Source organism: Gymnoscopelus braueri (genome assembly GCF_963280865.1).
Source record: "Gymnoscopelus braueri genome assembly, chromosome: 18".
Lineage (NCBI taxonomy): Eukaryota > Metazoa > Chordata > Actinopteri > Myctophiformes > Myctophidae > Gymnoscopelus > Gymnoscopelus braueri.
In genome coordinates this window covers 31,448,978-31,473,359 of record NC_137618.1, presented here as the reverse complement: position 1 = coordinate 31,473,359, position 24,382 = coordinate 31,448,978, and the positions used below count along the sequence as shown (strand labels likewise).

The window sequence follows — 24,382 nt, the reverse complement described above, 5'->3', positions numbered from 1 at the left end:
TCTCGTCCGCCCTGTCGCTCTGTCCTGAATGACTGACTCAAGGCAGGGCTGAGGGTCTCCCCTGTATGTCACTCTTCCTCTCCAAGATCATAGATGCTTCCTGTCAGACAGGATTAGGCTGAGCTCTGTGCACGCCGCCTGTTAACCTATTGCTCCGGCCGTACGTCACATGCAATCCACTTGCACAGGAAAGATTGAGCATCTGTCCTATTTGCACTGGGTGTTTGGGGGACTCAGTTTGGGTACAGAGACATATTGTATACATGCACAATGCACATGCACATGCACATGCACATGCACATGCACATGCACATGCACATGCACATGCACATGCACATGCACATGCACATGCACATGCACATGCACATGCACATGCACATGCACGCGCACACACACACACACACACACACACACACACACACACACACACACACACACACACACACACACACACACACATACACACACGCACACAGGCCGGTGCACAAAAACACACACACACACACACACACAGAGGCCGGTGCACAAAAACACACACACACAGACACACACACACACACACACGTACAGGCCGGTGCACAAACACACACAAACCCTTTACCACCCCCTGAGGACGCTCCCTCTTCTGAGGCGTCCCTGTCTGAGTCTCAGAGTGGCACCATGGCAATCAGGGGCTGCATGCCCAGTGAGAATGGGGTTTGTTAGTTACATCACAGGAAGGGATGTGTGTGGGAGAGTCGCCCTCCCCTTTTGCTCAGTGGATGAAAGCCCTACTCTGTGCTGTGCTGTGTGTGTGTGTGTGTGTGTGTGTGTGTGTGTGTGTGTGTGTGTGTGTGTGTGTGTGTGTGTGTGTGTGTGTGTGTGTGTGTGTGTGTGTGTGTGTGTGTGTGTGTGTGTGTGTGTGTGTGTGTGTGTGTGTGTGTGTGTGTGTGTGTGTGTGTGTGTGTTTATGTGTGTGCAGGGGCAGAATGCATGTCAGCCCCACAATCACCTTCCTCTATTTCCCATCTGACTACAGCGCAAGGGATGGAGGGGGCTGAATGGGGGGGCTGTGCCTGTGTGTGGGAGCCGAGGGGGTGCAGAGCCTGACCCCTTCATCCTCTGATTTGCACCATATGCCCCCTGCTCCTGCAGCATTCATTAGCAAACTCTGACTGCTGTCTTCCCTCCATCTGGTGACTTTAACCAACTCACATGAAAGGACACAGGAAGGGAAGGCTGACCACCTCTCCGCCGCGCGAAGGGGAGAGGGAGGGACAGCTCAGTACAAACAGATGAGGGAAGAGGTGTCTGAAAGCCAGAGAACAAGAAGGGGACCGGGGAGGGCAGGCAGGCAGAGACGCGGAGAAGGAACTGAAGAGGGCCAAAAAAAGAAGAGCGGGACAGAAGGGGGACAACATGAAGAGGAGGCCAAAATAACAAACGAGCAAACGAGGATATGGTGAGAAGCGGCAACCCGAGACGGCGAGTATAGCACAAACAGACAGGGCGGAAAGATAGACGGAGGGAGGGAGGGAGGGAGACATCGGAGGAGGAGAGGCTGTGTTTGCAGGCAGGAGGAGACCCCTGAGGCATGCTAATGAGGGAGAGGGCTTTCAGAGGGGAGCGCTGGCCGGAGTGCTGTGTTGCAGTGGGGTCTTCTCACGGATACCATGAGCTCAGGACGGCGGGGGGAGGGCAGGGGGGGGATGGGGGGGGTAAGCAGCAGGGGAGGAGTGCCTCCGGGGTCAGGGAAGTGAACTTAGCAGGGATCCCACCCCAGCAAACGCCAACACTCTAATCTGCCAGCTTCTTCGCTGTCAGCCCTGTAAAACCACCATGAGAGTTGACATTATCTTTGTCGAGAGAGAAGAGGGGGCGTGGGGGGGGGGGTACCATAGCCCGTTGCAAATGCAGAGTTAGCCAAGAAGCTTCAGCATTATACTGAGCCTGGTAATTATCTTATGAAATACGTGAACCAGTGAGTCAAATCTTCCTCTTTGATAGCTGATGGTCAAGACGTCACTGATTGCATTGTCATCAACACATTTATAACGCATTAATAGCGAAAAGCAGTCATTCCTTAACCAACATACATCGGTTTTCATCCTCCAATGTCTCGCCAAACAAAGGGTCACCCCCAAAAAAAAAAAAGTGTGCAGGGCAGAGAAACAGCTGTGATTGGATGAATGGCTGAGAGAATAACCATATAGGTGGCAGAAGCAAAGCATAGCGTGAGCACGTCATGCTCAGCCCTTAAGACACAGTGCCACCCCCATTGTCAAGGCCACGGTCTGAATGATGATGAGGCCTATAGTCAAATAACGGAGGGCTCATTGTGGGTCAGTCTTTATATGCGGTGAGACCGCGGGTTTGAATGCTCCTCTGTGCTCAGTCACCCGTGAGGAATCTGCGCCCTGCTTGGCCCATACAGAGGAAGGAGTTCTCATGGAGCCAGGCCGATATGCCTGAGCCTGAACGCCATTCATCACCACACACCAATACACAGTCTGCAAAAGTACTCGCTATGCCAACACCTTAAACTGAGCAGAAAGCAAGTCAAGGAGACAGTTTTGGACAATTTAATGTACATTTACAGTACACTGTATGTTTGAAGAAGACCAGAGAAATTTGTACTTGTTATATATTATTATATATTAGTAAACAACGTACTTGAAAATGTTTGACAATCAGAACTGGGAAATTATTCAAATAAAGTATTCCCTCCCCTCAAACGATTCTACTATGTGTAACATGTTATGTTGCATGTTATGAATTGATCTTACTGTACTGTGGCATGCTGAGGGCCTCCCTGGCCTGAAACTAACTGCATCACTGACCTAGTTTGGTATGTAGGCCCCATTCATACGTCAATGCATTCTATATTTCTGACTTCACGTTTGGCATCCAAGCCATTGATTTGTTCACAAAAAGGCTAGTCCACAAACCCATTATACAGACCCATTCACTTGTTTGATGACCTATTTACACCATGAGCCGGAACAAGAACAGAAACAAGTGAAAGTCTACATGATATACAGTACGTTTAATTTCAACTAGCACATGTAGACTCATTGACGAAAAATGCTCCCAAAGCTGTTCCAAGCAAATTAGACACTTTCACAGAAGATGAAAGTCTGCCATGTGAGTAATACTAGATCAGGCCTTATGCTCCCAGCACATCCCAGGAGCCAGAAGTCCAGCTAATACTGCCCCATAATGACTAAACACACTGTCTGAAGCCCCCAAGAGATAATTCCTCTTCATAAATTGCTGATAGGCTTGGCCATTAAAGAGAAACTGTCCTCATTCATTACAGCAAGACGCCTGGAGAACAAGAGGTGAAACTGCAATGGGCATCCTCGTAATGAGGCTATTACTTCCTGTTTGCTATGTCAGACAAAAGGCAGTAAGCTCAGCAAAGACTCTGAATCCGAGGCCTGTTGATTTATGCCATGAAGAATAGTTTATTTGAAACTTGTGGTTTGTTTACAGCTTTCATCTCAAGAGCGATCTGCATTTAAAATGTCACATGCCTTGACTATTGCAAAGCAAACTGCTAAGCCTTGCCGCATACACTATTCTTAACACAATGGAAAGAATAACTTAATCTGAGGAGTAACTGTTATGTTTGAGGGGATTTCTAAAGAGCTGGCTAAAAATAGTGCTGCTGTGTTGCTGTTGTTTTTAATTCCTTAAGCGGTTAGATTTCAGCATGACTCTTACTCATCCAATATTTGTTCAGCATGCACACACCCACACAAAGGAGCTTCCCAGTAGCTCAACTAAAGAACATTAACCACTTAAGCCCTATATACTTTGTCATAAAATTGCTGATGTACAAGCTCACAACGTGTCACATCACGATGTGTTATGAGCTTGTAGATCTGCTATTTAAACCATTTTAAATAATTGAGGGCGGTCCATATTGGAAGTGAACGTTATCAGGATTGGGTTTCAAAGCAGTACTGTAGGTGACGGTGTCCGTTCGTTAGTGCTGGTTTTATCCACCATCCAAGCCCATTCAATTCATTTAGATTTCCCCAGACTTTTCAATAAGCGGAGATTTCTCTGAACGAGCAACTAAACAGGCAGGGGAAGAAATCTTGTTCACCCAAATCCAGTGGGGTAGTAAGGGCATGACATAACATCATCATATGCCACCCAGCTTCACGCAATGTGTTGCTAAATAAAAAGCCCTAGCAAGTATTCTCTTTTAACCACTTGCAAGACATGCTATAGCTCTATGGTTTGGCATGTAAATACCTTCCGTTGTATTATTCTCCGGTTGGAATTCTCCCTTCAGTGTAATTGCTAGTGTTTGACCAAATAATCCCCAGGACGTCTGACTCAGCACTTCTATAATTGCATGTTTTTGGTGCTATCGTGCTAGGTCTGGAAAGGAAGCAACACTCAAGAGATGCTTAGCGGCCATATTTTTCCTCTAAAAATGACTTGAAGACTCTGGCTCTCTGGCACCTTCACCGCCACTGTGGTTTTGGACTGGTCACGCTGTTTGCTTCAGCGAGGCACAGATGCTTCATATTACTCAGGCTTCCTTCTCTACCTTGGAACTGCCACCATGACTTGGGGAACATTGGCACGGGTGGAAAAATCCAATGCAACAAGACTTTCATGCTGGAGTCATGACAACAATTATGGGCTGGGATAGCAGAAACACGAGAGAGAGAGAGAGAGAGACAGCCAGAGAGACTGAAATAGGAGAATGGGTGTTTTTTGTTTTGGTTTTAATAGAACTTAGTAATAATGGAAAGCAGTCAATTCAATTTCTTATTGTTGTTGGAGTATTTTTTGCTATTTGTTTAGCTATGGTCATGAACATCATTGTGTGGGAAAACTAAGGTATAATTCTCTATTGTTTCCTGGTAGAGCAAGACAACATGAATGTTTAAACGTTGCCTCTCTTCTGGGAGGTGCACCAGTCTCATTATGGTGTACCACGTTTAAGGCATGATGTATGTTGTGCGATCAGATCACATTGCTTTGTCATATAGCAATGTACAAATTAGACTTTACCAACCCAATAGATCAACCAAGTACACATGTACGCACCTCTCCAACAGACAAAAGTTACTGTCACACTAGTTTGCCAAGGAAATTAACACTGCAGAATTTCATTTCCCCAGAGAACATAAGGCTATCAGAATAAATAAGGCCTATAATATACGGTTTAGCCCACATAGCTAAATGCGGCTCTTTCAATAATTCCACTGGAATCAAAGAACCCACTGAAAGAACATTTGTATGAGATTTTCCATTCTACTGGCAGGAAAGGCCTCAATACCTCGGTATATCACATATCAAAATCTAGGGTTATAGAAACCTCAATAATTCTCCTACAGACATAATACTGTACATTCAATATATCTATTCTTGCTTGCCAACATACTTGTACATTTCTCAAAAAGATCATTTTCACATTTATTTCAGATTAAGAACCTCACACTATCCTCCAAGATAGCTCTCCTTATGTAGAGGCATGAAACATGTAATCATCACGGCCCCCATGCTGTGATTACATGTTGTAATCTCTCTGTTCCTCTAGTCTGACTCAGACTGTCCCTTCCACACTCTTTAATTTATACTCCATCGTACAATGGTGTTGCTGAAAATAGCCAATCTATAAGCTCACGACGCATCGCAACTCGTCGTCAGCTTACAGATCAAAGAAAAACACAAAGTATCAAATCAGGTTTATCTCTCAAGGGAGGAAAGCACATCCACACTCAGCAGCAGCAGCTCTACAAATGAGCTCCACCACGCTGACAAACGACTATGATCAGCCCCCACCCAGCCAATCAGTCATTCTGATACAGCGTGCCTATTACAACTATCTGAAACAATGGTGCTGGACATAATTAGGGGCAGGAATAAATCTCACCAAAGGAAGGTTAATCCTTTAAATACATTGTCTATCATCCTTAGCTGTGTTATATTTAGCTGATTGTGCAACCGTTCATTGAGCGGCCTTTATGTCTTGAGAGACTAACATAACAGGTGTTGAAAATATTTTCACTACAACAATTATAGAGATATTAGCAGGACAGGAGTAAATAGTGTGTAGGCAGACCAACTGCGTCTCTGTATTTCCTGTCTCTCACCACTGTCACAGTCAAATAAAGGCTTGACAAAGCCCCCAAAAATAAATACCTAAATAAGACCTTGGCTTGGAGGAGAGCCAGCTACTCCTGTGGAATACTTGTAAAGAGCCATGAATTTGATGAAGATATCATGTTAGTAACAATAACACTACTTATGAAACACACACAATGACATATGAATAGAGCATGTTGTACCAAGCAAAATTAAGAAGAAAGACAAACAATAACAAGCTGACTTGTGAGAGAGTGGCAGATTTTGCCATGCTTATATGTGAGAGTGACAGATTATATAACAGTGCAGCCGTTCCATTTCTGGAAATATTGTTGAGTGCGTGACATTTCTTATGGTTGTCGATGTTCCAGGTTCCATATGTGCTTTTCTTCGTGTTTCTCACGACTTCAGAACTGTTTGCACCCCAGAGGTTCTCACGCTCCAGCTGCTGCGATGGTGAATAACATTAAGTTGGGGAAGGAGCTCTTTCATTCTCCCACTTGTCACACAGGCAGGGCACATGGGCATGGCAAACACACATGCAAACACATGCCGATACGCAAACACACACACACACACACACACACACACACACACACACACACACACACACACACACACACACACACACACACACACACACACACGCACACGCGCACACACACACACACACACACACACACACACACACACACACACAATAGAGACGTAATGAAGCACAGAGGCATGAAGACAGCAGAGACTCGACTAATCTCGGGGGCTTCCCATAAGCCCCCCCCCCCCCAGAATCTCTACCCCTCACTCCACCCTTCTTTTTCTCCCAGCTGCTGGGGTCTTTTTCTCCGTCTCTCTCCCAGCCCCAGCCAGCCCCATTGTTTTCCACGTCACACTGCCAACCTCTCACCCCTGACCCCTAAATTTACCCTATTCTAGCCTTGGGACAAGGGGTGTGTGTGTGTGTGTGTGTGTGTGTGTGTGTGTGTGTGTGTGTGTGTGTGTGTGTGTGTGTGTGTGTGTGTGTGGAGGGGGTCCTTCTTCATTCAGCTTAGCCAGGGTTCTCAACAGGCCTGACCCCCCCCCCCCACCCCCCCCACCAGCCGTGTCAGGATTCACCGTCAACACTATGACAACAGCTGACGACATGGATCGCTTTAATGCCATTGTCCTGCCGAAGGGTCACTCCTTTGGCGTTCCGATGGGTCCGACTCCCGAGACCCTGCGTCCGGGACGTGGGAAGAACACTGCTGGATCCTGAACCTGACGTTTCCACCCCCAGCACAGATGTGCCAGTCCAGACAGTCACGGCGGTAGTGGGAGCCATGTTGTAGGAACCAACTGATGTGACGGACCCTTGTGACTGTGAGAGTGTTTCCAGTGGAACATAAACGTTACAGGGCCACAACGAGCGTCACTAGAAAGAGATGGGACCTAATTGCTAATTGGTAGACAGCAAAATCCTCAGTGAGAATGTCCGAATGTAACTTGTACATTCTCAGAGTTACAAATGGAGAAATTAACACTGTGGATTTTACTGCGTTGCGAGTTGGTAGAGGACAGTCCACGGCTGACCTGTGGCAGGGTCATCATTACTTTATTGATATAAGGCTATACTGTAAAAACGAAGTACTCCGTCATACTCAGTAGTGACTGTATAGTCCAATCACTCTTAAGTATCATTCATAGTCGGACGTAAGGAGACGTAACAAGCGCCAGCGCTCCTTGCGTTGTCGTTTTTGTCTCCCCCTCCGTCACTTACGGCTCCAGGATTTCCGTCCGTGCAGTCGACATTCACCGTCAGGCCGACGTACGTTCGTTTGTACGTTGCCTGTAGTACCAGTGGAGACCGTTGGCAGTATAAGGAAAAAAAGTTTTCCTCGGGCCCTCTTTCTCCAAAAAAAAGACCCACGTTGGTTGGTGGAAGTACTTGAGTAAATGTACTTAAGCACTTAGACCCGTCGATCCCTATGGTCGATCCACGGTCTGTGACAATATATAGCATATATAGCACAGTGCAGTAGGGGTCGAAACTCACGTTTTGTAGACAACCATTGTTTTTGTCTAGTTTGTGGACTAGTTTGTGTCTTTTATTGCGTTGTTTTGGCTAGATGCTACAATGGTAGCTTCATGTTGTTAGCTGCAGCTGGCTGTGTTGCCAGGTTTTGTGAGAGAAATAAGCAACCAGGTCTATGAAAACAAGCCCAAAAGAATCGACTAAGATATAGCAGATCTACAATATATATGTTTGAGAATCACTGGTTTAAATAATAATTGGCCCAAATAAGCAACTACACTTTAGAAACAAGCCCAAATAAAACCGCAACCACCAATACAAAATTGCTTGTTTGTTTACAAGCAACTTTACAGAAAAATAAGCCCAAAGTCGCTTATAGTAAGCAGACATGGCAACATTATAGGTACCGGTACATACTCTCGCAATTGCCATCTGGTGGATGAATAGGTGTATTACGCCTGTACACTTTAAAATAAATAAAATAACCCCTAAATAACGTGAGCGACTATGCATGCGTCCGTAAAGAACGGACGGAATCCCTCACCCCCTGACGCACGTTTTAGACCCATCTAGGGACTATGAACGGGCCTCTACAGGTCCATTTGTACACTTTCAGTTAAATGAGCATTTGAAATGCATTATGCATAGACCAACAACACACACACACACACACACACACACACACACACACACACACACACACACACACACACACACACACACACACACACACAGCTTGAGCGTGGCATTTGGTAAGGAAACACGTACTCTGATTTTTCATGTGTATCTGGTTACTAAGGTGCACCGTTGACAGTCTAGTTCTACAAAGCTTTTTTATTGTTCCAACCCCTGTGAGAGCGAAGCTCCGTGTTACTCCAGATGTTCAACCTCCTTCACCAACGTCTTTCTTTCCCATCCTCAGCTGTGGCCCCTCTTTTGTATTACAGCATTAGTTTCTCATCGCGTGGAGGTCAAAAGCTAAGATGACTTCCGAGACCCCTCCGTGGTGGTGCAGATATGATATTCTACATTGCTAACCGCTCTCCCCTGGTCTTTGTGTAGTAATAATGGGATCAAGCTGCATTTCAGAACATCTGGGATCCCCCCCCCTCTTCCTGCTAGTTTGTATTAACCACTTAAGCAGGAAACCCACAGGACGCGCAAGCATAAGCGCACGGATGCTCCATGTTGAAATGAATGTAGCCGTTCTCACTGGCCATGCACTTTTGTGGTGGGTTCCCATGCGTTAAACCGTCTTTACTTCAGTTGACTGGGGTACCCCAGGGGTCTATACTTGGTCCTCTTCTCTTTTTCCTTTACACCAAATGACTTTGCTGAAAATAGCCGATCTAAAATAGCCGATCTAAAATAGCCGATCTACAAGCTCACCTACTGGTGGCGCGGCCTCTGATGGACTACCTCCCCTTGCCTCCCTCGGCAGATTATGACATTCCCCAGAACAGGGACGCCAGGGTTCATTTGGTTAATTTTCTCTTGGTCTAACACCCCCCCCACCCCCTACCACTTCCCCCTCTTGCCCTGCGATATTTTCACTTCTCATTTCCTCTGTAACGCAACCGTAAGTGACACGAGACCCTCTAATACTGAAACAACAGGTGTGGCGATGGCATTAATGTAACACATTATTGCCCTTGGGAGACAGACTTGTATTTGGCCTTGAAGTGCTCAAAGTTCATTTACTAACAGATTTAATGAACAAGCAAATTAAGGCGCACACATTTTCACCCCGTTTCCTCGATCCCGAAAGTCTGTGAACCGAACGCTCCCCACTGACACCCTCTCCCCCGGCTATTGGGTTTCCTGCAGCTGTCGCTTTTATCCGGGAAAAATAATCAGCCAATCCAGATTTTCATCTGCTTGACAGAAGTGCCTTTTCATGCCTATCAACGCATTCTCTGGAGGATGAGAAGCGGAGAATTCCAAGTCTTGCCTGGAAGCCTCGCTGAACAGAAAGAGGATTCCCGGACAGTGAGTCCATCGAGGTCATTGCCCTCTCAAAACACAAGTTCCAGGATGTCACATGCGTCACTGTCCCCACAATATGAGTAAGGAAGCATCATGTGCATGTTACGCAACATCCAAGATGAGCTGCACTGTTTTCAGAAGCACAGAACAAATGTGCATTGTATGCACATAAGATGGGCCTTTGTGACCCCGTTGTCACAAAAAGTCTTTAAATATCTTACTGTAGGTGTATATTAGGATTTCCGAGATGCAAGATGTGAGTAGTGTCTTTCATTTTGACAGCTGTTGCTTTCTGAAGAATGGAGGTCGTTGTGGAGCAGGAATTCATAGTGTTGTTGATGGTGGTCCGGTTTGCTTGACACTAACAGCTCTGTTTAGCTTATTTCTAGTTCTTTCTCATGCTCTCTCTTAAACACAACTACTACTACAGCTGCTAAGGATGTACACCAAATCGGTAAAAGGATTTCTTTTCACAGAGCCCTGAGGAGGCAGGGAGGAAGTAAGAGGGTTACATGGGTTCAACGTTTTAAAAGTCTGCAATACATCTCGACACGTAGCCGTTGGCTGCGTGCAAATGGACCGAAGCTGTCGAAGCTCGGCTCGGCTCAGCTCTTCATATGGTGAACACTTCTTATTAGTGTGACGGGGCGCCCCAGATGCTTTTGTCTTACGGTTGTTTAGCAGCTGCGCAAAAGAGACGAGGACAAAGAGCTATCTGTGGAGGGTTGAATGTGCTCCATGGGCACCCTGCCAACAGCTCAATCCTACAGTCTCCCTTTTTAACAGTCCTCCACCACTGCACTCCCACAGTTCAAAAGCAGTCTAAAGTGTATTCTGAGAGTATTCTGCCCTCGCACTCCCTAAAGATGACCTTGCAGCAGATTAGCTGGCGAACACAACTATTTCTCTTCTCACTTACTGTAGGCTTATCTCCTATCTATCCGATGCCACAGCATAAAAAGTGCGGTCAGATTCCTTCAGTTCCTAAATATGTATCCCTCATAACAGGGGGAACCTGGTGAACATTGACAATTTGAAATATCCTAAGTCAAAAGTCATGAAAAAATAATCAAGTGGTGTCCAGGTGGCACAGTGGTAACTGGTAAAGTTTCTGCCCACCTTCGTGAAGACTGGGGTTCGAATCCTCCACGGTGCCTGCAGCTTGGCTAGGCACTCCAGCGAACACAATAGGCCATGTTTGTGGGTGAGACCCAGGCAGGGTAGGGAAATCTCTGAAGTTGCACTAGCGACTCCTACAGGTTGATCTATCAGCCTAGGATAGCGTGTTCCTCCGCATGCGATACGCCCTCCCAGTGAAACTTGTGTTAAAAGAAGCGGTTGGTGTCGTGTCACATGTATCAGAGGAGACAAATGTGCTTGTCTACACCCTCCCCAAGACCAAGCAGCAGGGGTTAGTACAGCAGTGACAGGGATTATGTACACAAGGGGGTAATTGGCATAACAACTACATTGGAAGAATAAATAAATAGATAAATAATATCAGTTTTGTACATAACAAAGAGAAAGTGCTCAATTTCTAGTGCAGTAAAGGCATATGGAGAAATAAAAGAAACTCAAAGGTCTTGCCACTCTGAGTGCGACCCCTCACTTGATTACCAAATGTCAATTTCTAATCCAGGTCATTCCCCTTTAATTAAATGCACCGTGGTAAAAGCATCAGCTTTGTTGACACCTGTTGTTCCATGCTCTCACCCAGTGACCTAGCTGCTCCAACCCTGGCCCAGATCCTGACCTAGAGAGTAGAGGTGTGGCATCAGCTGCACAGGCCTGGCACTAGTCTCAACACACTGGAGAGCATGCTGTCTGTCTGTCTGTCTGTCTGTCTGTCTGTCTGTCTGTCTGTCTGTCTGTCTGTCTGTCTGTCTGTCTGTCTGTCTGTCTGTCTGTCTGTCTGTCTGTCTGTCTGTCTGTCTGTCTGTCTGTCTGTCTGTCTGTCTGTCTGTCTGTCTGTCTGTCTGTCTGTCTGTCTGTCTGTCTGTCTGTCTGTCTCTATCTCTCTCTCTCTCTCTCTCTCTCTCTCTCTCTCTGGATTCAAATGGACCAATCACATCAACCTACCACTTCTGACCTTGAAACACAGTCACTTCCACATCCCATTATGCTGCAATCTATTTCTTTGCTTTATGTGCTGGCAAAATGAATTAGGTCAATCTGGGACAAATGGTTATTATTGATTAACATTTCATCAATGTGCTCCCTCATGTGATATGACCAGGGTATATAAAATGCATATTGTGTTTCTGGCTATGGAAAATGTGTCTTTTCAGGTTGGTATAATTGGATTTAGGCAGTGGCCGTTCATGCAATAGGGGTATAATGCCTGGTCAGTGGGTGAGTGAATGCCCATCAGCAGCAGGTCTGTGTCTCTCTGCTAGCAGACCTTCTGGAACAATCATTCTTTTCTGAACAAAACCTCTGATACACATTGTTGTTCCACTGACAAATATCACCTATTCAGTCAACAGCCAGCAATATACCAACATGTCATGTAAGAGCGGAAGAAAAAAAGACACTGCAAACACAGGATCATGGAAACTATGACTAAAAGTTGGTCCATTGGTCCACCACGTTTGATCAACTTAGACAATGTCTTTTCTGTAGGCTTGAATATAAATAAATGGCCAGATTGTATAATTAGCATATATTATACAGGACATGTATTCAGCTCCCAGCATGTCGGAAGCCCTGTACTCATTTGCATGTTGGGAGAATTTTTAGTTTCTTAAATGTCACCCTGTTTCCGTCATATAGCCGAGTGACGCACATCGCTCTAACAAGGGTGAGATCTAGGGGTTAAGGCTGTTGAGCCTCACCCCTACCGCCCAACCCTCCATTCCCCCTCCTCCTCCACGCTGCTACAATGAACAGGCCCTTAACCACTTAAGCCCTATAATTGATCTACAACAAATAGCAAAAAAAAGCCGAGTTTGTAGATCTGCTAATTATGAAAATAAAATAAAACTAATTCTAAAAATATATCATAAACTGAGGGAGAGAGAAAGAGATGAAAACTTCATCAAAATCAAGATTTCAAGATTTCAAGAATGCAGCAAGGAAGGCAAAACTAAAACAACAGAAGAGAGAGATAAGAAATGAGATTTTAACGATAAAGTGCGACAGTGAGGAACGCATGAGATGACGGAGGTTGGTTGAGTGGTCTGAAGTGGTCTGATTTTGGTACAACAAAGATTTTTCTCTGGCATGGGCCTCTTCCAGCGCATTATTTGCCAAAGATGCTCAGTCAGATCCTCTGCCAGATGGAAAAAAGCCCAGAAATCATTAAATTATGACAGCAACTACCTCATTAGCGTTGATGTTTAGTATATCTAACGACTGCAAAACCCATGGAAAATAGTCAATTAGAAAGTATCGATGTTAACGCATGCTTGCCAACAAAACAAATCATCAGGTGTAATAGGAAAACCTATACTTTGGCTGCCAATGACGTCATGACCAGGACCTGGGCTCTTTGGTGTCCCCTAGTCCAGTGGAGATTTGATCAAATAGGTCAGAGTTGGGGGGATTCATTTGGGATGACAGACAAAATACTTTGAACAGGACAGAAAGCAACAATCAAAACAAAACCGCAATCTCTCTGTGTGAGCGTGTGTTTACATCCTCCAGACAGAGTGCCTCTGCAGATTCATTCCTACAGCCTCCCTCTGTCCTTCCTCCAGCGCATGCATGCAGATCTCTGGGGAACAGCTGCGCTGCTCTGCCACATGGCCTCTAACTGAGATCACCTTGAGTCAACTCAAAGCCGGCGAAACATTATCTCACTGTGTTATTGTTCAGACATCGCCTGACAAGCTGTTGGTTCGGAGAGCGAAAACATCCCCCTATTTGGCATAGCGCTCGCAACCTTAGGTCTTTCCTCTCTGCACAGAGACTCAGGATGCAAGGTCACGTTACGTGCATTCAGCCCGCTTGCGTGTCAGTAACGTACTGTATGTGTCACCCAAATAATCAGACACTTTCCAGACATACTTGTTCTGACAGTGGCAGGCGGGCATATGCTGCACAGTTAGGTAAGAAGAAGAACGAGGTGCTCCATGCGCCACAGTGTTTTCCAGATGCTTTTGTCATAATCACTCTAAACAGTGTTGCCAGATTCTGTGAGAGCATCCAGGTCTAGGAAAGCAAGCCAAAAAGAAGGGCATATGGGCCACATGAGCACTTTAAACATATACATCAGCTATTTGAAAATAGCAGATCTATCGCAATGCGACGCGTTGTGAGCTTGTAGATCTGCTATTTTCAAATAAAATCTTGGGGGAAAATTATAATCTGACCTGGCAACACTGACTCTAAATGTGTATTACTTTACCAAATGGACTGGCTGACTCCTCTGTGTAGGTCTGTGACGAACGATGGAAGGAAGTTTAGCTGCATTCCATGAGCAGCTAGGCCCTTTAGTTTCCAATGAGCATCAGCTTCACACTAACATTCATCAGCAGGCTTAGGGGCTGGGTCATGACAACATAGCCTTCATGCTAGCAAAGTCATTCTGTCAGGGAAGTGATTAATTAATTAATTAAAATCATTAATAATAATAAAAAGATACAGCAAAACAAAGGTACAACATGTACCGTATATAGAATAGATCTCGCCTGCATTTAGTTGTGGTGACTGGCGATCACCCTTTCCAGAGAATGACCGCAGTAAATAGAAAACTTGCTTAGAAGAAAACTGGCTATAAACATTGGTGAAAGTATTTTCAAGCAGAGGGTTCAAGAGTTTCCATGAGGAAAAGTAATTCCTTTCTTTTCCTTTTTTCTTTTGGCTACCAAGCAACTGATTCTAAGAGGAACAGAGGCACTGTTCAGTCAAGTCCATAATTTGCTGTATTTGATTAGTAGGCTATTCACCTCCAGTCACAAGACAGTCCTTAATGTTAATTGGCATATAATTAAATTGTGGCAATTTAAAAAAGATAACATAATTTGACAGGCTGCTAAACCTCCCAACCTGCCCTTAGCAGAACTTCTGAATGACAAATAGCCTTCTTAAATTCTAATTCTCTATGGACCAATATGCTACAGTATGTAGAAAAGCAGCTGGCACTCATTTTGTACTATGCAGAATTCAGTCTAGTTTCTTTCACTAAAGTGAGTATGGTGGTGATATTACTGAAATGCACCAAGAGACAGACACTATGAGTATCTGGACAAAAGACAAAATGCTTACTTGTAGATAGACACACAAGCCCACTGCTGTCGCTATCACAGAAGTCTGGTGACCACACACTGTTTACGTGTGCAAGTAATTGCCAGAGTAGAAACACTAAGAACTTAACAGGATACAGGGGTAAAATGACACCCTTTGCTGTATCTCTGTGTTAAGAACCACCTTGAGTGCAGGGGGACTGCCCATAAGTCCGACATCCCGTTACTCTGACTACGTGGCTTCCGCGTGCGGTTAGGGTTAGGGTTAGGTATAGGGTTAGTAACCGTCGGAATAATGCGCCGTCGGCATATTGACGCGGACCCGAGTGCAGCAGACACGCCGCCAAGTTATCCTCCCACATCCCAGGCACAAGCCAAAGCACTGTTGAACTATTAACCAAAAGAATCGAGAACATGCTGTGTGACCTCTCTCCAAGGTGAAAGTCACTATGAAACCAATGAAAAAAAAACAATGAAAGTCAGGCACATGATAAAGTTATAACCTCCAAGGGACATCTTCAATTTTCCAGTTCCAATTCCACAAACTCAAGCAGCTTCTTTGACATCCTGTTTATTTTGGTGGGCAGGCAGAACCATTCCACCCACACAGCTTCACATAATAGGCCTGCACTTTCTGTCAACAACCGTGTCACAGTTGTGTGACAAAATATGAATTAGCCATTAGACTTTCAACATAACAGGCAACTGCATTGCATATATGATTACAGATGTTATTAACCACCTGAGCCCCGGCATCCCTAATCTGGGGGGAGCATTCGCAGAAAATTGAAGATCTACAAGCACACAACGCATCGCAAAGAGGTTGTAGGTTGGCTATTTTCGGCAAAGAAATTTGGTGTACAGGGAAAAGAGTGCAACTCAGGTCCGTTTGCCTAAGTGTAGAGGGTCTAAGTGGTTAATAAAACAGAGGTGAGGAACATTCTTTATAAGGGGTTTACAACTCATAATTAATCTCAAAGGCAGACCTAAAAGGATAAAAAGTCTAAGACAAGTCATTCCACCCAGACCGAGGTAAGCTGTTGTTTCAAAAGTCTTACAGAAACTATTTGAATATGAAGGGAGTCTTAGCTAGTGGACAATACACAATGGTCATTTGCCATGCAGGGCAATATCCGCCATGAGACTGTGAATGAGGGGCTGCGGGGAATTAGTTCACATTGTGTCTAAAACTCTGAAACTTGCAATTCAGTGAAGTTCTCCCTACATTAAGAGGCACTGGAGTCATACAAAGGAGCGGCTCCAAATTAGGAGCACAAAGACACCACTGTGAACGCTCCAAAAATGAATTAATGAGCACTGATTCACATTCTCACTCTGCCAGTGTTCCACCTTAATTTATACTCTGTAGTACAACAGTGCCGCTTGCCGAAAAGACCTCATCTTTTTAACAGCAAGCAACTACATCCTGTGATGGAGTATAAATGAAGCTTAAGAAGACTCTAAGAGCTGCTGCACCATTGCAAATAAACACGCTTAAGAGTGTGTGTGTGTGTGTGTGTGTGTGTGTGTGTGTGTGTGTGTGTGTGTGTGTGTGTGTGTGTGTGTGTGTGTGTGTGTGTGTGTGTGTGTGTGTGTGTGTGTGTGTGTGTGTGTGTGTGTGTGTGTGTGTGCACACGTGTGTGTGCGTGTGTGTGTGTGTGTGTGTGTGCGCGCGCGCGCGTGCGTGCGTGTGTGAGGGAGTAAGCAAAGCTACCTTTGGTTCTCCCCGAGAGACTCAACATGTGAAATTAGTTTGCACAGTGAACAATGTTCCCTAAACATGTTAGACCCCTAATGGCTTGACAATTAAATATCCACAGAAGACTAAGCCTATAAATGAGAACATTTGGGGAGTGAAAGCTGAATGCTCTCCCTCCCTACTATCCCATCTGGTCTACACAGCCTGTTAACGTCTCAAAGCCTCACATCAGCTAGGAGCCTGCCTTCAAGAAAGTTACTAAACATCCATGGCATGAACAACGCACACTCCTCCCAAGCAGCATCCCCAGGGTGGAGAACACAGATGGCCAACACTTGAGACTCTGAGTCAGAGAAGCATAACTCCCATTACAGAACTCTCCTAGTTCAGCCTTATAGTGACAACAACACTAGTAGTAGGCCATGCTATGCGGTGGAGCATCTGACTACATTTAATTCTGGTGCAGTTTCACTTTCTTGATTATTTCTCCCCAAGAATAACCCAGTCAAACTTTTGCTATGAAATTTCAACAGTGGAATATTTTGACACAAGACATCATCAATCAGTGTCAAAGAAGAGAGATTTAATGAGTTCAACTTCCAGTGGTGTAAAGTAACTAAGTACATTTACTCAAGTACTGTACTTAAGTGCAATTTTGAGGTACTTTTACTTTACTGAAGTATTTCCAGTTTTCTGTACTTTTTCTTTTACTCCACTGCATCTCAGAGGCAAATGTTGTAGGTTACTCCACTACAATTATTTGAAAACTTTAGTTACTAGTTAATTTGCAGATATACGTTATTATATTATAGAACATACATTAACCACTTTAGCCCATATTTCATACATAGGCTATTTGAAAATAGACGATCTGCAAGCTCACAACGCCTGCATCATGAGCTTGTAGATCGGCTATTTTCAAAATGTTGTTTATTTTTGTTTATATTATTACTTTAAGTATATTTTGATGCCACTGCTTTTGTACTTTTACTCGAGTAACATTTTGAACACATGCCTGGTACTTGTAACAGAGTATTTTTATATTGTGGTATTGCTACTTTTACTTAAGTAAAAATATCTCAGTACTTCTTCCACCACTGTCCACTTCTGATTAAATGTCTTATTTCATGTTGTTAATAATCAATGTGTGGGGCAACTCAACAACAGCAGCCTAATAAAGGGCTTTGGGAGTGAGACAGTGAGGTACTGGGCTCTCCTCTCACTCACTCTATGCTGAGCTACGGCGGTCTGTCTCTCTGTAGGGAAATCCTTACAGACTTATCTCTCTAATCGCTTTTCCACAAGTTGCTTGCCCCACTAGCCCCACACGCTTAACAGTTAGTTCACATGACACAGGCAGGGACTGCTATCACAAAAATAAAGTAAAGTATTGGAACAGGCACACTATAGTGCTGCCTGTTCCCATACTTTACTTTATTTTTGGGTGTCGCGTGACACTTGCTAGTTGTCTTTCAAACCTTTTTTGGAATATCGGAAGACTTACCCATGGTTTCAGTTGTTTCCCAGTGGTCCCGAAGTTATGGTGGATGTTTTAAGGAAAGTTGAGCCACAGCGACAGACAGGGATGTTGCGTCCGGGAGGAGGATGCACTGTTACCGCCAGCTAGTCCACACACTGTGTGTGTGCGGCGCTGCGCCCCGACAGGAGACAGGCTGCGTGACGTCACGCGTGAGGAGATTACTGATGAGAGAGAGGACACGGTGCTTGCTTTGGCCCATTATACCTCCACTGTCCTCCAGTGGTGGGAAAGTAACCAAGTACATTTACTCAAGTACTGTACTTACAGTTTTGAGGTATTTTTTACTTTACTGGAGTATTTCCAAATTTCAGTACTTTTTCAGTAGCCTACTTCTACTCCACTAGGCTACATCTCAGAGGCAAATATTGTACTTTTTACTAAACTACAATTATTTGAAAACATTAGTTATTCTTTCGTTTCTGTAAGAAACTAATATCTTACTATGAAACTAAGAAAACTGGGGTTACCTACGTAACCCCTAGTTACTAGTTACTTTGTAGATTTTGTAGATTATTATTACAAAACATACATTAGGCCTAACCACTTTTAGCCCTATATAATTCGGCTATTTGCAAGCTCACAACGCGTTGCAAAGCGACTCGTTGTGAGCTTGCAGATCTGCTATTTTTCACGTTTTTGAAATGGGACATTTGCATGTTCTCCCCATGTCTCCTAGGGTAGTTAATACCCTCACAAAAACATGTAGTAATCCTGGTCACTATACTGCCTCCCCCTGGTCAGCCGGGGCGCCTGATGGAGGGGAAGGGAACTGGTTGGAATAACGTGTTCCTTCCACACGCTACGTCCAACCTGGGAAACTCCCCCCTGTCAGGTGACATGAAGGTCAGTTGGCTCTCATGCATTGAAGGAGGCATGAGCTCGGCCCTGGCCTCCCTAGGCTAGTGGGGGGAGTGTAGTGCCCAGGATCACTTAGCAAATTCGCACCAGGTGAAAAAAGGATTACAAAATTGAGGGATAAAAATGATAAAAAAATAAATTAAAAAAATAAAAAATAAATGGGACATTTTGCATATTGAGTACTTTTGGTACTTTAAGTAGCCTACATTTTGATGCCGATACTTTTGTACTTTTACTCAAGTGAAATTTTGAACACAGGACTTTTACTTGTAACATTGTGGTATTGATATTTTTACTGTCAGTGGGCCTACTTCTTCCACCACTGGCTTTGGCCCATTACCTCAACCAGGACGTTGAGAAAGTTCGGCCGGTCATCCGGCTCATGAACTCTTTATCTTGAAATACTCCTCCAGTATGACAGCATGCTCAAATTCCATTTAGATAATAAGCAGAAATCCAAACACGTTCTTTTCCTAAAAGAGGAAGATGTTAACTCCCCACACCCACCCACACACATACACACACCCTCTTGATAAATGACAAAAGAAACATTTGGGCTTCTTGCACCATGTTTGTCAAGCAAACAAGCAGGCTGTGTCTCTGGTTCACCAGAAGCCCCCTGTAATCCTCTATTCCGGATAAGGTGTTATCAGGTCATTTGTGGTCTGCTTTGGAACACTGTCAACAAGAAACAGATGACAGATCACCCAGATCAGGGGTCAGCCTTAAATCTGCAGAGTCAGGAAAAGTGTGCTTTGCCTTTTCTGATGGGTTTTAACTTCCAGAAAAGGTTAGCTTCATTGTTTGGTAGAAATGTCACATTAAAGAGCACTCCATATTTTGTACATATCTGTCTTCTTCTTTGATGTTATTTCTAGTTTCTGGGATAAATTCCAGTGTTTCTGCTTTTCATAAAGATGGGGCCAGTGTAGGGACAGGAACAATGGCAATCACCACCAGTCCAGTGCACTGGTATCCGGTATCCAAGGAGGTCTCCAATCCAGGTCTTTTCAGTAGTGGCCAAATGGGCAACTCTCAATGGGCTGTTTCATTGTCAAGCAGGGCATCTGCCCAACATGGCAACGAAAACAGCCTCTATAGAAGGCAAATATTTTACTGTAGAATTACAGATGGAAATAGAAGTACAGATATCTGCAGTTCATAAAATTAAACTATTAGATAAAAAGTCGTCATGGCCATGAATAATGTTTTGTAATTTATGTCACTTGTCTCCCAAACAAACACCTTTGGTTCATCCACACACACACACAGACACACACAGATAGACACGGGGAAACCCACCCTAGTCAGCCTCTAATAGAACCACCTGCATTTGAAACCAAACATCTTCCGCTCATACAAAGGGGAATCCCCCCTTGGAAATATTAGGCATGATTCTGGACTACAGGCAGAGCTACTCTGCTTCAACTAACAGTTTTTTTCCCCTTTGCCTTGAACTGCCAAAAATGAAAGAACATTCAGATTAAAATAATTCCCAGTATGTGCTCAAAGAACAAGAGGTGGACCTTCAGTACAGTTCGTTAAATGGATTTGATATAACTATGTCAGAAAAGATTTTGATTCCGCACCCCAATACTGGAATTTCCATGTAATGTCTGGGTGTGCTTTAGGGCTTCCACCCTGTATTGCATGTACCGTGTGTGAATAGGGGATCTGCATGGGAACATTCCAGCACTATGCTGCCTGTTAGTAGGACCCAACAGCTGTGAGACAGCAGTCATGCAACTGTTAGTAGGAGGGACAGTGGTGCAGAAAACATATTTATGTCAAATCAACAGTGGAATACATATAGTTGCTGTCGTGTTGCGCAGAAACCTCTTATCTACATATTTCTACTGTTTAAATGAATGCCAATGCCCTACTGCTTCGTCATTCAAGAGTGCCTCACAAAAGTATAGCGAAATGAGCAGATCTACAAGCTGAGGAGCTTGTGACTAAATAATAACGACATGGGATCCATTGGAACACACTGCAGGTTCTTTTTTCCATGTCATGAAAAGTTATGGTTTTGGACATACAGTACAAGGTTTCCACCCGACAAAAACAATACATGCTGTTATTACACAAAGGCAGTGACCTTAAATTGGATTGTCCTTATGGTGAACCAGACGGTAACCCTAACTATGTAAGAACAATAACATTCCCACTTAATGAGTAACCTTAAGTGATACATTCTCTAATGATGCTAGTTTACCCAAATAGATGTGTCAGTATCATGGTCAGTATGATGTCAGTATCATGGTCAGTATCATTGTCAGTATCATTGTCAGTATCATGACAGTATCATGGTCAGTATCTACAGGCTCATTTTCAAAGAGGTTTTGAAGAATTTTGAAAATATTCACCTATGATGCCAGGGTTTAAGTGGTTAAAACATTTTTCCTCTAGTCTATTATATAGATAATATACTGTAGATATGTTTTTGATTAAAAGTAAGTTCAGCTAAACATGGAGGGTGGAAGGCAGTAGGGGCAAAATTAAGTAATCCTGCTATACTTGTAATTGGCATGCAAAGGAAGAAAAAGGAACTATTGCAATGCTGAACCAAACACAACATACACCATGGTTACAAAGCCTGTAAGAAAATGACAGGCCACAGACATGGTGAATGGCAGAGACGCAAGAGGTGACTTAATGCACACTTGTTGAGCTGAACTTGGAATCAGACGGAATATTTCATGACTTGGTTGAACAACTTATGGGCCTGCATGGGGAGAATAGAAAAGCCCTGTGCCTCAAACTGTAACGTGTCTGTTCAGCTGTTGTGTCTGCAAAGCAAAACACATTGTTAATTTAACTCAGACTGTGTAGGGTCAATTCATACACTCTTTTAATTTGTGTGTTCTCCCATATCCAATTATACACACAAGGGTGTCTAATTTCACAAAAACAAAGAATGTCACCATTTGGTGTAATAATTATTGGGTGTGCGTTGTATTATTGATTGGTACAAGCACGAAGGCTAATGAGATAAGTGCCATAAGTGCCATGGAATTTCCCCAGGTTTGTTTTTTCCTAATTCTTTTCGATGACACCAGAGGTTAGAGTTACAACACAGACTACATGACTCATCAACTGTTAATTTACTCAACTCCCTTGAATGATGTAAGACTTATAATGACTTAAGCGTGGACAAAATTCTTCCAAGTGAAATATTTTGGTACGTAGCCAATGGCCTTGCATTTTGTAAGGTCACTGGTTTCCAAACTCCATAAAGAGACGGAGTATAAGAACAAGAAAGATCCTGCAAACACAACAATGGTATCAAACATACTTTCTTCCAGTAATACATGAAAAGTGTTCTATCACAGTGTCACTAGGTTTATAGCATATTATGACTCATTGCAAATGTTGATGAATTGCGTTATTTTCCTTCTTGAACAGAGTTCATTTTGTGAAATGAATCACTTTTGCTGGCTGTCATCACATCAGCCCAACTCCATGGAACATATGACATGACATTTTATGTAAAGAATTACTTTGTTTATCTGAACATAAGGGAATTACACAAAAGGACAATTTATCAATAAATTCATAGAATCTCTGCATGTGTGCACAGTGTGTGTGTGTGTGTGTGTGTGTGTGTGTGTGTGTGTGTGTGTGTGTGTGTGTGTGTGTGTGTGTGTGTGTGTGTCCTTCACGTATCACAAGAACTGTTCAACCAATCGACTCATGTGTATTACTGAGGACCCAAAGGGGGATATGCTTTCCGACTGGTATTGCACCAGTTCAAACAATAATGATATAAAGTAAAAATTCTCTGTCTGTCTGTCTTTCTGTAGGTTTGTGTGTCTGTGTAACCGGGTTAACATAACATATCCCTCGACATCAGCGCAATTCAGACAGACAGACAGACAGACAGACAGATACAGATACATAGATAGATAGATGGAGAGGGGGAGAGGGGGAGAGGGGGAGGGACAGAGAGAGCTTATTTCACCCCCGCAATAACTATATAAACCAGTTACCATGGCATTAAATGTCTGAATAGTTCTGAATGAAGAAAAACAGCGTATGACAGAGAATATATTACAACAATTCTAAGATTTGACCTAGTTTTTGAAGTAAACCACATATGAAGTATAGCGTGGAACCAACATCTGGTTTAGCATTTGAGAACAAGTGGAAAAGATTGTGTCATTGGCCGCTGAAACCAGATCCTGGAGAGAGAAAATATATTGTTTACTAGTTACCACAATAGCCTATCAAACGAATACATGCAAACTGCCTATAAAAAGACATACATTTAAAACATCTGCTGCTTCGTTATCGTTTCAGAATGTTTTGTCCAATTGTCTTGCAAACTTAATTTTGTTTTTATGATATTGAGAAGCTTCACTGAACCTCAATTTTTACATATTATTGAAATTGAACATGATGCCTTAGAGCTTAATACTGCTAGTTGCTGCTGAAAGTTAGTAATTGAGGTGCTGGATAAAAATCAAATACTTTTTGGAGTACTGACGTATTGGTCAAGGCTGAAACTCTGGAATGAGTGACATATGTCAGCACCAGAGTTTGACTGAAGAGTGAGCCTTTGTCCAACAAGGGACCATATAATCCTATTTTAACTGCGAGGAACAGCTATTGTTCATGTGGCATTCCAAAAACTAAGTTCTGGTAGGATTTTAGCCCGTGGAGGAAAAGCATAACAAAATTCCCTGAATATCTGAAAGCGGTTTGGAACACATTCTGCCAGCACAGAGCAGCACCATTGAGGGGTGGTTTGTGTGAATGTCAAAAGAGACAGTAGTAAGGGGGCAGTGACCTACTCCAAGAGGTCAGGAGGAAGTGGTGTTCATATATGCTGAGCCGAGCTCATGTAATTTATTGCACCCATATAGCCCCAGGGAGCTCCACAGTTGGGGGCTGGGGAGGAAGTCATATCTTAGCAGCATCTCTATATCCAAGGCCCTGTGTGTGTAAAGGTTCTGCTATGAGCCCTCCTGACATGCACAAAGTTGAAGTATAGAGTGGAGTCTTCTGTG

General features: G+C 43.8%; 1 protein-coding gene across 2 annotated transcripts in view; it reads right to left on the bottom strand.

Annotated features, from left to right (window-relative positions):
• Nucleotides 1-18,619, bottom strand: part of gpm6bb (glycoprotein M6Bb) — a 38,158-nt gene extending 19,539 nt beyond the window's left edge. For both annotated transcript variants that reach the window (XM_080456554.1, XM_080456555.1), the window contains exon 1: nt 18,480-18,619. In XM_080456554.1, the coding sequence (XP_080312680.1) occupies nt 18,480-18,483 (4 nt within the window). In that variant the 5' untranslated portion in view covers nt 18,484-18,619. The remainder of the gene's footprint in view (nt 1-18,479) is intronic.
• Between the last annotated feature and the right edge of the window lie 5,763 nt (nt 18,620-24,382).